Genomic DNA, 15,785 nt, shown 5'->3' with positions numbered 1-15,785 from the left:
ATTGTATTTTTTATTATTATTTTACTTCAAATTATTTTAAAAAGTTAACTGTAAAACAGCCTCAGGCAGGTTTCTCAGGAAGTATCCAGAAGAAGGCACTGTTACAAGAGATGACAGCTCCATGAGTGTTCTTTCCCTGAGGACCCTCCAATGGGACAGGATGTGAAGGTGGAAGACAGCAATATGGATGATCCTGACACTATACAGGCCTGGGCCAATATGTGTGTTTGTGTCTCAGTTTTTAACAAAAAAGTTTAAAAGTAAAAAATAAAAAATTTCAAACACAGAAAAGGTTTATAGAACAAGCATAAAAAACATTTTTATGCAGCTGTATGTTTGTGTTTTAAGCTAAGTGTTATTACAAAAGTCAAAAAATAAAGAATTTACAGTAAGCTACAGTTCATTTATTGAAGAAATGATGTTTTACGAATTTAGTATAACCTAAGTGTACAATGTTTATCAAGTCTACAATAGCAAAAAAATAAAGTAAGTTAGCCATGCATGGTGGCATGTGCCTGTAGTCCCAGTTACTTGAGAGGCTGAGGCAGGAGGATCACTGGAGCCCAGGAGTTTGAGGTGGCAGTGAACTATGATTGTGCCACTGTACTCCAGCCTGGGCAAAAGAGCAAAACTCTATTTAAAAAAAAGATAGTCTACAGTAGTGTACAATAATGTCCGAGGCCTTCACATTCCCTCACCGCCCACTCGCTGGCACACCCAGGACAACATCCAGTCCTGCAAGCTCCACTATGGTTTTGTGCCCTATACAGATGTGCCATTTTTATCTTTGATACCGTATTTTTACTGAATGTTTCCTATGTTTAGATACACAAATACTTATTATTGTGCTCCAATTGCCTATAGTATTCAGTATAATCACATCCTGTACAGGTTTGCAGCCCAGGAATAATAGGCTGTACCATACAGCTTAGGTATGTAGTGGGCTATACTATACCATCTAGGTTTGTTTAAGTACACTCTAGATGTTTGCACAAAGATGAAATAACTATACCATTGGTTCTGTTGGATCAGAAGGGGAAAAAAAAAAAGATGAAATCGCCTAACAACACATTTTTCAAAATGTATACCTGTTGTTAAGTGATGAATTACTGTACTTGGCCATTTTTATGTCTTCTTTTGAGGAAAGTCTATTCGGGTCTTTTGCAGATTTTTAGAAAGTCAGGTTGTTTTCTTACTATTGAGTTGTTTGAGTCCTTCTTGTGTTTTGGATATTAACCCCTTATCAGATGTATAGTTTGCAAATATTTTCTCCCATTCTGTAGGTTCCCTCTTCACTCTGTAGAATGTTTCCTTTGCTATGGGGAAGCTTTATAGTTTGACGTAATACTGTGAGTCCATTTTTGCTTATGTTGCCTGTGCTTTTAAGGTCGTATCGAAAAACTCATTGGCCAGACTAATGTCAAGAAGTTTCTTGTTTCCTTGTAGTAGTTTCATAGTTTGGGGTCTTATATTTAATCCATTTTCAAGAGTTGATTTTTGTTTATGGTGACAGACAAAGGCCTAATTTCATTCTTTTGCATGTGAATATCCAGTTTTCCCAACATCATTTATTAAGGAAATGGCCCTTTCCCCATTGTGTGGTCCTGCCATCTTTGTTGAATATAAGTTGGCTGTAAGTAAACGCATGGTTTTATTTCTGGACTTTATATTCTGTTCCATTGATCAATGTATCTGTTTTCATGCTGGTACCATGCAGTTTTAATTACTATAGCTCTATAGTATATTTTGAAGTCAGGTGGTGTTATGCCTTCAGCTTTGTTCTCTCTCTCTTTTTTTTTTTCCGCAAGACAAAGAGTCTTGACTTTCAAATGATTATCAGTACACCAAGTAATAACGTGTAACCAGTTCTTAAGTTCTATAATCTAGTAAACATGATTAACAGAAACTAAAAGCAGCCCAAACAATTATACCAATATTGTTGTTCTAACCATTAGCAGGAATAGATTAAGGCTGAATGTTGCTTCACACAGGTTACAAATAAGTATTTACTACTTTTTCATAGATAAAGCCCTGGCAAATTCAGTAATGCATTAGGGGGGAAAATTATTTAATCCCTTTCTTTCTTCAAAAAAATTGGTTTTGTTTAATTAGATCTAAGAAAGAAAATGTCAACACTGACATATATGTTGCTTGAACCAAAAGGTATACGAAAATAGACAACATATACCAATTAATTTTCTAGGAAACACGAAATCTTTAGATAAGTTCTCAGTCTGGGGGGAAAAAAAACTGCATTTGTTACTCTCCAAAAAGGGGAAAGACCTATTACATAATATACAGAAATAATTTAATGCCTTTCCATAAGAATATAACTAGAGCTATGTTGAAACTTCATATTCCATGACAGCATCTAAAATGCCAATTCATAGAACAGGTGCTTTTTTCTTCTCCTACCCATTTACACAGCAGTTTTCATAGGTTTCTGGCCGGATGTTGCAAAGGCCAAGAGGTTGTTCAAGACTTCCTCCTTGTTCTGCCAGAAGTAGATCTGGAGGATGATCATCTTTTCTCCTGGGTCTCCTTTTCCACTTCAGTATTTCAGCTTCATTCGCCTTGAACTCTTTTTCCCTCTGCAGCTGGCACTGTTCAATTTCACCCTAAGCTACTTCTTTGGCCTGCTTCAGTCCCCCGTCCATCCGCCTGTGGGCCTTGGAAACCTCAGCAGCCCGCTTCTGGGTCTGTAGTAGCTGCAGGATACCCTGCAACGGACTGGCCATGGCAGGGGTTCCAGCTTCGTTCTTTTGGTTCAAGATTGCTTTTGTTATTTGGGGTCTTTTGTGGTTCTGTATAAATTTGGGGACTGTTTTTCCCTATCTTTGTGAAGAATGTCATTGATATTTGATAGGGATTGCACTGAATCTGTAGACTGCTTTGGGTAGTGTGGACTTTTTAACAATACTAATTATTCCAATCCATGAACATTTATTTGTGTCTCCTTCAATTTCTCTCATCAATGTTTTTTATAGTTTTCAATGTAGACATATTTCACCTCCTTGCTTAAATTTATTTCTAAGTATTTTTTTCATAGCTATTGTAAATAGAGTTTTCTTGATATTTTTTTCCAGGTAGTTCACTATTAGTAGATAAAAACAATACTGATTTTTATAAGTTGATTTCATATCCTGCAACTTCAGTGAATTCATTTATTAGATCTAACAGGTTTTTCTGGTGGCATCTTTAAGGTTTTCTAATTTTCGTTCCTTTTTTTTAAAGGTCGTGTCAGATGTAAGATCATGTCATTTGTGAACAGGGACAAGTTGACTTCTTCCTTTCCAATTCAGTTGCCTTTTCTTTCTTTCTTTTGTCTAATTGCTCTGGCTAGGACTTTCAGTACAACGCTGAATAGAAATGGCAAAAATGGGCATCCGTGTCTTTTTCTCTTTTTTTTTCTTTTTGAGACAGAGTCTGGCTCTGCCACCCAGGCTGGAGTGTAGGGGCGTGATCTTGGTTCATTGCGACCTGTGCCTCCCAGGCTCAAGCCATCCTCCCACCTCAGCCTCCCAAGTAGCTGGGACTTACAGGTGTGCGCCACCATGACCAGCTAATTATTTGTATGTTTTCTGGTAGAGAAAGGGTTTCACCGTGTTGCCCAGGCTGGTCTTTTAACTCCCGGATTCCAGCGATCCACCTGCCTCAACCTCCCAAAGTGCTGGGATTACAGGTGTGAGCCACAACACCTGGCCTGGTATCCTTGTCTTATTCCAGATCTTAGAGAAAAAGCTTTCAACCTTTCTCCATTCAGCATGTTAGTTGTGGGTGTGTCATATATTGCCTTTGTTGCATTGAGGTACATTCCTTCTTTATGTAATTTGTTGAGAGTTTTTATAATGAAATATTGAATTTTTCAAACGCTTTTTATGCATATGTTGCGATGATGATATGGTCTTTTTCCTTCATTCTGTTGATGTGATGTATCAGGTTTACTAATTTGCATATGTTGAACCATCCTTGCATCCCTGGGAATGAATGGTACTTGATCACTGTTAATGATCTTTTTAATATGTTGTTGAATTTGGTTTGTTAGTATTTTGTACCTATGTTCATCAGGGATACTGACTGTAGTTTTTGTTGTTGTTGCATCTTTATATGCATGGTTTTAAAGGAAAATAGTTATTATCTGCCAAAACAGAGGTCTACTTCTGAATGAAATCTGTTTAAAGACAAGTGTTTTTCCTGAACTATGTCTGTTTTCTTCATTTAATATTGTCTCTACCTAATACATTCAATACCATAACCAGGCTTTTCTCCCCTCTACCTTTTAAGAAAACCACTATAGTTTTATCTCTGATAGGACTACAAAATCCACATTTGTGAAGAGCACTATGAAGATGTCATCACAACTATTCAATGAAGCAGAAATTTCCCAAAGCCTCTGTTTTCCAAATATAATTCTTAATAGTCTGGGATTTACAAGGGTTATAAATAACAAACGATAAAATAAGGCAAAGAAAACAATCTCTGGCTAAACATAGTGGCTCACGCCTGTAATGCCAACATTTTGGGAAGCTGAAGAGGGAGGATCACTTGAGGCCAGGAGTTCGAGACCAGCCTGAGCAAGACAGCGAGACCCCATCTCTACAAAAAATTTAAAAGTTAGCCAAGCGTAGTGGTATACACCTGTAGTTCTAGTTACTCCAGGAGACTGAGGCAGGAATATCACTGAAGCCCAAGAGACTGAGGCTGCAGTGAGTCACAATCATGCCACTGTGCTCCAGCCTGGGTGACAGAGTGAGACTCTGTTTCTTAAAAAAAAGAAAAGAGGTGGCCAGGCACGGTGGCTCACGCCTGTAATTCCAGCACTTTGGGAGGCTGAGGCAGGCGGATCATGAGGTCAAGAAATTGAGACCATCCTGGCTAAATCGGTGAAACGTCTCTACTAAAAATACAAAAAATTAGCCAGGCGTGGTGGGAGGAGCCTGGAGTCCCAGCTACTCAGGAGGTTGAAGTAGGAGAATGGCATGAACCCGGGAGGCAGAGGTTGCAGTGAGCCGAGATCGCACCACTGCACTCCAGCCTGGGCAACAGAGCAAGACTCCATCTTCAAAGAAAAAAAGGAAAGGAAAGGGAAAAGGAAAGGAAAAAGGAAAGGGGAAAGGAAAAAGGAAAAATTATCCAGGCGTGGTGACATGCACCTGTAGTCTCAGCTCTCAGGAGTCTGAGTCAGCAAGAGAATCACTTGAACCTGGGAGGTGGAGGTTACAGTTGGCTGACGTTGCGCCACTGCACTCCAGCCTGGGTGACAGAGTGAGACTCTGTCTCAACAACAACAACAAAAAAAAAAAAGAAAGAAAGAAAAGAATCCCTAAGTCTTACTCAAAAAAGAAACTATAATGTTTCTCTTTCCAAATTTCAACGTCTAGCCTATTTTTTTTTGTTATTCATTGTCTTTTATTGTGGTAAAAGACGCGTAACATATTCACCGTTTAAGTGTCGTTTGTAGTGTTCAGTATATTCACATTATTGTTAATCAGATCTCCAGAACTTTTTCATCTTGCAAATCTGAAACTCTATACCCATTAAACAATGACTCCCCATTTTTCCATCCTCGCAGCTTACTCTTTTACTAAAGAAAATCATACAGAAAAAGGCAAAAGGAATAACTGTATTTATACTGAGTTATTTTTTCGTTACTGCTAGTGACAAACTACACATTAGTAAAATTAAGAAGAGGAACGTGAACATTTTCTATGAGTATCCAAACTTCATAGAAAATCATTACAAATTACAGAAAAATCTTTAACAGTCTCCCAAACACTAAAATAAATTTGTTTGCATTTTTATTGTAAGTATAAAACCAAACTCTTTTTCTGAAATTTGACTCTGACTGATTTATACTTCCTGAAATTACCTCTGAAACACCAAAATTTATTTAACGCAAAGTACTGTCACCTTCAATACACTGGGATGAAAACAAAAAAGCGTATTCTAAAGCCAAAAACTAACCTTTAAAGAAATATACTATTATATACAAAATTATCAAAATGTGAGCACAGATACATAACAAATTCTTGTTGAAGTTGAAAAAAGTTGGTTACTAACAGTTCACGAGTTACTTTTTATTATGGCCTCTGAACCTTGAATTACCCTCAATAATGAGTTACAGTTCAAAGTAGTGGGTTTTTCTGAATTGATGAAGGAACATTCTATAATACAGATTTAGCATTAATTGAAAAAAAATTTACTCTCTTCCTTTTTCTGCCAACCTTTGTTCATTTTTATAGATAATTCTAACAGAATACAAATGTTCTATGTAACAGATAAAATATGAACAATGAAAAACAGCCAGGGGAAAGAATACATAAAAATAAGGAGCAATAGTGAAAAAATCAACAGTAAAACAGAAATTTTTATTTCAAAATCTTTTTTTTTTTTTCCTTTTTTTTTTTTTTTTTTTTTTGAGACGGAGTCTTGCTCTCACCCAGGCTGGAGTGCAGCGGCGCAATCTCGGCTCACTGCAAGCTCCGCCTCCTGGGTTCACACCATTCTCCTGCCTCAGCCTCCCGAGCAGCTGGGACCACAGGCGCCCGCCATCACGCCCGGCTAATTTTTTTTTTGTATTTTTAGTAGAGACGGGGTTTCACCGTGTTAGCCAGGTCTTATCTCCTGACCTCGTGATCCGCCCACGTCGGCCTCCCAAAGTGCTGGGATTAAAGGCGTGAGCCACCGCGCCCGGCTCTATTTCAAAATCTTAGCAGGAACACTTTTCTCCTTCAGTAAGAGTCCCTCACCTAAGAAAATTAATATACTGAAACTAAAATACAAGATTCAATAAAACACTGACCGTAACTAGATCTACTTAGCTAAAATTATATGAAATCAACCTAACATAATGCAGACCATCTTTAATACACAAATATGAGGTTGCTGACCTGTTAACAAGAGAAAATGTTGCTTGAGGTTTTCTATTTGTGTGCTCATTTTTTGTTTGTTTTGTGATTGCCATCTACATCCTTCCTAGGCCTATCTGGAACCAAGAAGATGGATTTTTGGCATAGCTGGCCAAAACAGAGAAATGCCATTCCAATTTTCCACTAGATTAAAAAAGAAAATTTACAACTCACACATGACAATATTTCCAAGTATCCCTTGTTAAATCGTTCCTACTTCAATCCCCCACGGCATGCTAGGGCTGCTTTATTCCGAGGGACTCCTTACACAGTGTGCGTTTAGAATGGAAAAGATAAGAAAGGATAAGATATGAAGCCATCAGAAATTCAGAAGTTAGTCACTTTTGGCAAACATCATAGGGTTAACAGAGTTCAGCTTGATTAGGAGAGTATAATCTCTGAACAACATTCCCTAGTGGCTTTCTCTGCCTCCCTAGCATCTCCTTGTTTCCAAAAATACAGAGGTCCTTGGAGAGGTTAAGTGTTATATGAGAACTAATTCTCTGGAGGCAGTATGCCGACCTTGACAATCTCCAGAGTTTCCTTCCCCCCCGTGACTCCTGTGATGCTGCTCCTTTCATCTTTCCCTTCTATCTTTGCTGAAACCTTGAGAAGTGGTCATTTATAAAGAAGAGTTATTTAGCTTTCAGAGTCGAGGCCTCCAGGCTTCATCAGCAGCTATGGGTAATTATACTTCAGAAAGTCACTTTTAAGGTACATCCTTCCCACTGGCTCCATCTGAATGACCTCACCCACCTAGGTCTTCATGGCAGTGTTATCAATTCCCAAGAGTCTAGGAACAAGAAAAGTTCAAGGTGTCCACTCTGCTGCCTTCAGAGTAGATCATACATTTGTGAAATGAATATGGATTGCATATTAATTATACTTAACTAGGTATAATGACATTTTGTTACATAAGAAAATGTCCATAATGTTTTAAGACTTGTATACCCAGAAGTAAGTAGGAGTAAAATGACATGATGTCTGAGATCTGCTGAGCAGCTTAAAATACTTCAGCGACAAGAAGAAAAAAAGAAGATAGATGAGGCAAGTGCTACAAAATCTTTTTTTTTTTTTTTTTTGAGACAAGGTCTCGCTATGTTGTCAGGCTGGAGTGCAGTGGTTATTTGTAGGCATGATCACAGTGCACTACAGCCTTGAGCTCCTGGGCTCAAGCAATCCACTGGTCTCAGTCTCCCAAGTAGCTGGGACTACAAGGGCATGCCACCACACCTGGCAAAATTTTTTTTATATTAATTTATTTTTTATTATAGAGACAGGATCTCAAGCTGGTCTTGAACTCCTGGGCTCAGGCAATCCTCTTGCCTCAGCCTCCCAAAGTGCTGGGATTACAGGCATGAGCCACCATGCCTGGCCTAGCAAAATCTTAACAATTAGTAACTTTATATGTACGTGGAATCATTCTTCTACTCTTCTGTATGTTTGAAGTCTTTCACAACAAAAGAAGTTTTAACTTCCCATTACCCATTTAAAAACCATATTATTTCCAGAGGATGTGTCACTATTTTAAAACTACTTGTATTATACATACAATATTTTTGCTTTTTACCATTTTGATTTCTGGAAAAGATTTCCGCCTGGCCAGGTTATTTAAAATGGACTCTCCAGGCCCGGCGCGGTGGCTCAAGCCTGTAATCCCAGCACTTTGGGAGGCCGAGATGGGCGGATCACGAGTTCAGGAGATCGAGACCATCCTGGCTAACACGGTGAAACCCCGTCTCTACTAAAAAATACAAAAAACTAGCCGGGCGAGGTGGCGGGTGCCTGTAGTCCCAGCTACTCGGGAGGCTGAGGCAGGAGAATGGCGGGAACCCGGGAGGCGGAGCTTGCAGTGAGCTGAGATCCGGCCACTGCACTCCAGCCCGGGCGACAGAGCAAGACTCCGTCTCAAAAAATAAAAAAATAAAATAAAATAAAAAAAAAATGGACTCTCCACTTTATTATCAAAGGTTTTACCAGAATCCAGTGGGTCTAGTCCTATATATCAACACAAGTACTTAATAAATACCAGCTTCCATTAAAAATAAATTAGCATAAAAATAATTTAGACAAGAAGAAAACCAAGACAACATTTAACCTCCAGTTATCAGGATTTGTTAATGGCAACTCGTGCTTCCAACTTTTTGACATTACCACCACTGTGATTTTGTTTTCAAACAGAAGAGAAAGGCTCCATTTATTACTACAAAGTTATAAAATAGAAAAGCAAAATTCCAGTCTCCCTTGGTGTACCTGCACCTCACCTCAATCCATCAGCAGAACAGAGGCCTGACAGCCAAGACCAAGCTCAATAGTTGCTAGGTCTCTGATGATTTTCAGAGTATATTCTTGATTAGCAGAAGCTCTGGAAAGGCCAGAGCAGTCAAAACAACTAGTATCAAATGACATTAGATGCAGAGAATCAAACCCACTGAATGTTCTGCTCACACCTTTTGTTCCCACACTGTTTACTGATAATCTGATAATATAAACAAGGAAGGTGAGTGTCAGAAATTCCTCTTTATACACAACCAAATTTAAATCTAAAACATATGGAAATTTACAATCCTTAAGTTTGAAGAAAAATGAGTCAAGCAGCAAGTAAATATAAAGCCATCAGAAATTCAGAAGAGTCAGTCACTTTTGGCATACATCATAGGGTTAATAGAGTTCAGCTTGATTTCCTACTCCTTATAAGATATATGACATCGTATGATAGTAATAATACTCATAAACAAACAGCTGCTGGTGTCACAAGAACTTAAATGAGTAATTATGTTCAGAAAATTCTGACTGCTAAGAATTGTCTTCTAATTCTTCAAAAAATCACGATCCATGCATGGTATGGAGGATAATTCTTAAATAAAATAATCCATGAGTCAGCATACAGATTAGCTTCTTAATCTCTTTATATTTCTAACATGTGAAAGACAAAAACCATAGTTTACTGTTAGATCAAACACTTCAAACAGGCCGGGTGCAGTGGCTCACGCCTGTAATCCCAGCACTTTAGGAGGTCAAAGCAGGTGGATCACTTGAGGTCAGGAGTTCAAAACCAGCCTGGCCAACATGGCATAACCCTGTCTCTACTAAAAACACAAAAATCAGTCAGACATGGTGGCACATGCCTGTAATCCCAGCTACTCAGGAGGCTGAGGCATAATAATCGCTGGAACCTGGGAGGTGGAGGTTGCAGTGAGCAGAGGTTACAGTGAGCTGAGACTGCACCACTGCATTCCAACCTGGGCGACAGAATGAGACTCCGTCTCAAAAATAAAACAAAACAAAAACAACAACAAAAAATACTTCTAACAACAGAAAATAGAAAAACAGCAAAACTCCATGAATTTACTATCCAGATTTAATAACTATCAATATTTATTAGCATACATTATTTGAGATTTTTAAAGAAGCATTACAAACATAAACACAGGTTTTTTCTAGTTCCTTGATTCTGCCTTCTCACAAGTTTCTATAATCTTCCATTTTATTCAAAACATTCCCAAATTTCCCACATCCCAGTTCTCACCCTTTTGTCTCACAAACCCATCTTTCTCTTACTTCAAGACAAGTTTCTTAAAAGACTCTATACTTCCAATTTCCACTTCCCCTCCTCTTATTCTCTAAGCTAGTTTCTGTCCACTGGACTCCTATTCAATTCCAAGCCCTCAAAAACCCAAGGCTACTTTTCAGACTCCACATTACTCAACCTGTTGGCAACTTTTCTTTTTTTTTTGAGACAGAGTCTCACTCTGTCACCCAGGCTGAAGTGGAGTGGCTCCATCTTGGCTCACTGCAACCTCGGCCTCCTGGGTTCAAGAGACTCTCGTGCCTCAGCCTCCCGAGTAGCTGGGACTACAGGCATGTGCCACCATACCCACCTAGTTTTGTATTTTTAGTAGAGACAGGGTTTCTTCATGTTGGCCAGGCTGGTCTCGGACTCCTGGCCTCAAGCGATCCACCTGCCTCGGCCTCCCAAAGTACTGCGATTACAGATATGAGCCACTGCACCCAGCCATCTGTTGGCAATTTCTGAGTGAGGCTCACAGATATGGCTGTCACCCAGCCTGAAGGTCCTCAGAATTGCAAATTACCATATTTAGATAATGGGAATCTATTGCTGAGACTTCAGCCCCAGAATTCTGGGGTAAAAGGCATCTGTAGAACTTAGTGAGCCAGGACCCACCCAGAAGGAAGTAGAGTCAGAAGGAATAAAATGTATTTTCATCTGGAAAATCCCAAAATCATGAAAAAAAGTATATGCTTTCTATTTGATTCACACAGACAATAAAGACTAAAGGAGCTACACCAAAATGTTATCTCTGGATGTTAAGATCATGGATAGTTTTCATATTCTTCATTTTAGTAATATTTATTTTCTACAATGAACATGCATTTTTTTTTTAAACAAGGGTGGGTGCATGTGTGAGGGGGTGTGTGTGTGTTTGTGTGTTTAAGCAAAAGGCCTGGCCTACATGCCTGTCTTTCAGTGTAACAAAAGGTGTTGCTAGGGAGATACAGCTCTACAGAACATCGCAGAAAACCTCCAGGGAACGAGTGGGTGTTGGCAGCTTTAAAGAGGAAAGAAAAGTAGGCTGGGTGCATGGGAAAGGAGAGCTCTCACACCAGTCTGGCCTAATATAAACCAAGAAGTGCCTGGTGTTCCCCCCACGCCTTCCAGTCAGCCACCAGGTCCTTTTTATTCTCCCTTTAACATACCACAAAGGTCTCACCACTGCTGTGTACCTCACGCTACCTTGATTCCACCAGGCATCCTGATGGTGTCTTCACTTCCGACTCACTGACTTCCAATTCCACCTCCACATGGCTACTAGTGTCTAAACTGAAAATATGGTGGGCACCTGAAAATATTTCAGGACTATTTAGAGTACAGTGTACTCTAAACCCTGAAATGTATACAATCCTCTGCTTACCTTCACCAGCTGGACTGCCCAACCCAGACACCTGGCTCCAGTTAAACTCAATACCCATAGTTCCCTGAACATCCCATGCCCTGGCTTTGTGCCTCTGTGCACACTCTTCACTCTGCCTAGAATATGCTTCCTCACCTTATCAACCTGGCAGACTCCTACTCATCCTTTGTGTCTAGCTCAAAGGAGATCTGTAAAACACTCCTAGTCAGCTGGCTGCTCCCTCTTCTGTAGGCCTTATTCATTTTCTACATAGTATTTTACAGCACTTCTTACCCTACTGGAGTTATTGCTAAAATATGTCTACCCTACCAAACCATGAGATATTTAAGGCCCGAAACTACATATCCACATGCATCTGGAATAATTAGACACAGCAGACATTCAATAAATATTTGATGAACAAACAAATGTGTTTGTTTTTGCTATATATTTTTATAGATATCTCAGAAATAAATTTTCGGATCTGGAAACAGGTACTGACTGATACTGGTGCTCTCTGAATGAAACCAATTCAAAGTTAGAGACCTAACTGAAAAGAAAGTAATGATCGAGACAAATACATACTGGGCAAATGGTAAGATTTCTGTCATCTTAACAGCTAAGGACATCAGAACTGTATCGATTTCGAATTAGCAACCCTCTCAAATCATACTTTGAGGATTACATATTCCGGAAGGGTTTTTGTTTTTCTGTCCATAGTGGTAGTGGCAGTGGAGATGGGGCACTGCTGAATGTCTGTTAAAATGCAAGGCTAATCACAATATGTATCTTTTCTTCACAATCAAATCAGCAAGAATGGCTGATAACCAAAATGGAAAATTTAAGATCAATGGCAATAAAACAGAATCTGCACCTAATTCTCATTTCCATGTATTTTGACTTTCAACGATGCCTGCCTATTGCCTACCTGAGCTAAAGCAGGGATTGAATTTTGGCCAGTCTGAGTCTGCATATGAGCAGACTTGCTCTCTGTCAAAGAAGCTGTTATACTTCCATCATGCTGGGATTCAACTGTTTCCATGGTCATTTGTCTGAAAAGACAATAAAAAGGAAGACAAATTAAGGCCCTATCTTAAGTATTTGGAAATACAGGTTGAACATCCCTCATCCAAAAATCCAAAATCTGAAATGCTCTAAAATCTGAAACTTTCTGAGCATTTACATGATGCCACAAATGGAAAATTCCACATGTGACCTCATGCTATGGCTCAAAACTTTGTATCTTGTACAAAAATCATTAAAAATATTGTATAAAATTACCTTCAGACTATAAGGTGTATATGAAACATAAATGAATCTCGTGTCTAGACCTGGCTCTCATCCCCAAGGTAACTCACATGTATATGCAAATATCCTAAATCCAAAAAAACCCAAATTCTGAAACAATTCTGGTCCCAAGCATTTCAGATAAGGGATACTCAACCTGTACTGTTTTTACCTAGCTTTCTAATAACGATTTCTGACATCCAATTGTACTATCGGTTTTTTTGGTTTTTTTTTTTCAAGAAACAGGTTCAATAGTAGAGTCCTAACTCTCTCAGCTTTTCCTTTCTGCTCACTGAATATGAACATTACCAAGGGAGCACTGCAAAATGTCTTGTGAGAACTACCTTATTTTAAAACTTAAAAAACTTATAATAAAATCTTCCTGATCATTACTTTAACCCTGCTGTTTAGCATGAATGACTGGAAAATTATGTTTCCTATTTTACATGAAAAGTATAAATATTCTATGATTCTCAAGGCCTAATAAACCTGTTTTATATTATGAGGTAGCGTGAAGGAATTTCCCCATTGTCTAAATTAAATGTATAATAATATTAAAATGTGTCTTGCTTTGTTATCACTAAGTCATTTCTGATAAACAAACCCCAATTATTGAAAAAAGAGGACCTAATTTTTCCAGGAAAAAACTTCTGATGTGATTTGAAGTTTGTATATGAATTCAGTTTAAGTTAATGATTTCTATATGGACCCTTTTTAGAAGGCAAACTATATTATAATAAATTTTATCCTGTTAAAGATAAAATATAAACAAAATAAAATTTAAATTTAAAAACTTACAGAAACTAGTCCCTCTTGTTATACATCTTTTCAGCTGTCAATAATACAGTATGTTTTTTTCACCTTAGTCTAACTATATGTCCAAAAAGTATATGGTCCACTTAGATCTCTGAATTAAAATATCCAAGTTGTTTTTCCAGATTTAATTAGTTACCAGATCCTACAGATCCTTCATCTACTGTCTTTGACTTCATACCGCCTTTTGCATTCCAGTAGCCATTAGCCAAATTCAATCCTTCCATGCTCAAACCTGTCTGCTATCGTCTATACTACAATTATTTTAACACTTACTACTGACCAGGACAATTTAGAGCAATTATACCAAAATACAAACATAGAGCCTACCATAGAAAAATGTCTTTCCCTATATATTGCCTAATCCTTTATCTCTTTTCTTAAAACTTCCCAGAGTGGCCTCTCCAATTCTAGGTAATTATAGGTCATCATCACACATAAAGGGATAACTCCTACTGTTCTACTTTTGGTTACGTGAGCAGTTTCCAAAGAAAATACCTCAGGCCGGGCGCGGTGGCTCAAGCCTGTAATCCCAGCACTTTGGGAGGCCGAGGCGGGTGGATCACGAGGTCAGGAGATCGAGACTATCCTGGCTAACATGGTGAAACCCCGTCTCTACTAAAAATACAAAATCTAGCCAGGCGTGGTGGCGGGCGCCTGTAGTCTCAGCTACTTGGGAGGCTGAGGCGGGAGAATGGCATGAACCCGGGAGGTGGAGCTTGCAGTGAGCCGAGATCACGCCACTGCACTCCAGCCTGGGAGACACAGCGAGACTCCATCTCAAAAAAAAAAAAAAAGAAAATACCTCAAGACATTAGTTCTGCAGGTTCTAAAAAGGCATTATCTGGGGAAAAAGGGTAGGGAAAGTGCTTTGTCAAAACGTTTTAAAGATTAAAAGGGTTTCTCTCCCACAGAACATCTCAAAAGCTTCAATCTGCTAGTGTGTCTTGAGAAGGGTGAAAGGCACAGGTCCAACAGACACCATTTTCTAAAAGTATCTGACCACCAAACAAACCCTTTTCCCACAAAGTATGCCTTAGCAGGAGTATTTTGGAAACCACATGGGAAATGTTGTCTTGTGCTATTTTGTATACCTTTGAAAGATAAAACCTTTCTTAAGGTTCTGCAACAACTTGGGTCTCAACTCAAAAATTACATGCCGAAAGGCCTTCCCCAGTAAACTCTATTTCATTCTAGAAACATTCATTTAGCATCATCTACATGGCAGGCTCTGAAAATACATAAGCAGGTAAGTCATGGCCCTTGCCCTGGCGGAATCCATTAACTATGTTGTTGGTTTCTCAAATTATGGTCCTTGGACAACTCGCATCAGAATTAACGAAAAGTATTTGCCCTAAAAAATGCAGAAGCTTAGGCTCAACCCCAAACCTAGTTAATCAAACTTTCTTGAGAATTTAACTTCTTATATTCAAACAATTCCAATATGTACTAAAATTTGAGAAACACAGCTTATTGGCAGGTCAGTAATTAAAGTAAATCACAAGTAAAGTAATTTCTTTCTTTCTTTCTTTTTGAGGCAGAGTTTCGCTCTGTCAACCCAGGCTGGAGTGCAGAGGCATGATCTCAGCTCACTGCAACCTCTGCCTCCCAGGTTCCAGCAGTTCTCTGGCCTCAGCCTCCCAAGTAACTGGAATTACTGGCGTGTACCCCCGTGCCCAGCTAATTTTTGTATTTTGGCTTCGCCATGTCGGCCAGGCTGGTCTTCCAACTCCTGACCTCAGGTGATCTGCCCGCCTTGGCCTCCCAAAGTGCTGGGATTACCAGGCATGAGCCACCGCAACTAGCTGTAATTTCTTGAATCATGTGATGTATGTGATCCATTAAATGCTCTGGAAAACATAAG

General features: G+C 39.0%; 1 protein-coding gene and 1 pseudogene across 33 annotated transcripts in view; both read right to left on the bottom strand.

Annotated features, from left to right (window-relative positions):
- Window positions 1–15,785, bottom strand: part of CREM (cAMP responsive element modulator) — an 86,702-nt gene that overhangs the window by 51,472 nt on the left and 19,445 nt on the right. For 24 of the 33 annotated variants that reach the window (XM_015455767.4, XM_045361925.2, XM_045361926.2 and 21 more), the window contains one exon: window positions 12,750–12,873. The exons of the other annotated variants lie outside the window; for them this stretch is intronic. In XM_015455767.4, the coding sequence (XP_015311253.1) occupies window positions 12,750–12,873 (124 nt within the window). The remainder of the gene's footprint in view (window positions 1–12,749; window positions 12,874–15,785) is intronic. 33 annotated transcript variants of the gene reach the window in all.
- LOC141407665 (V-type proton ATPase subunit G 1 pseudogene) lies at window positions 2,278–2,854 on the bottom strand (annotated as a pseudogene).

Source organism: Macaca fascicularis, chromosome 9 (genome assembly GCF_037993035.2).
Source record: "Macaca fascicularis isolate 582-1 chromosome 9, T2T-MFA8v1.1".
In the NCBI taxonomy this organism is placed as follows: Eukaryota; Metazoa; Chordata; class Mammalia; order Primates; family Cercopithecidae; genus Macaca; species Macaca fascicularis.
Note: the sequence above shows the minus strand (reverse complement) of the source record. Positions and strands in the feature narration are given on the sequence as shown.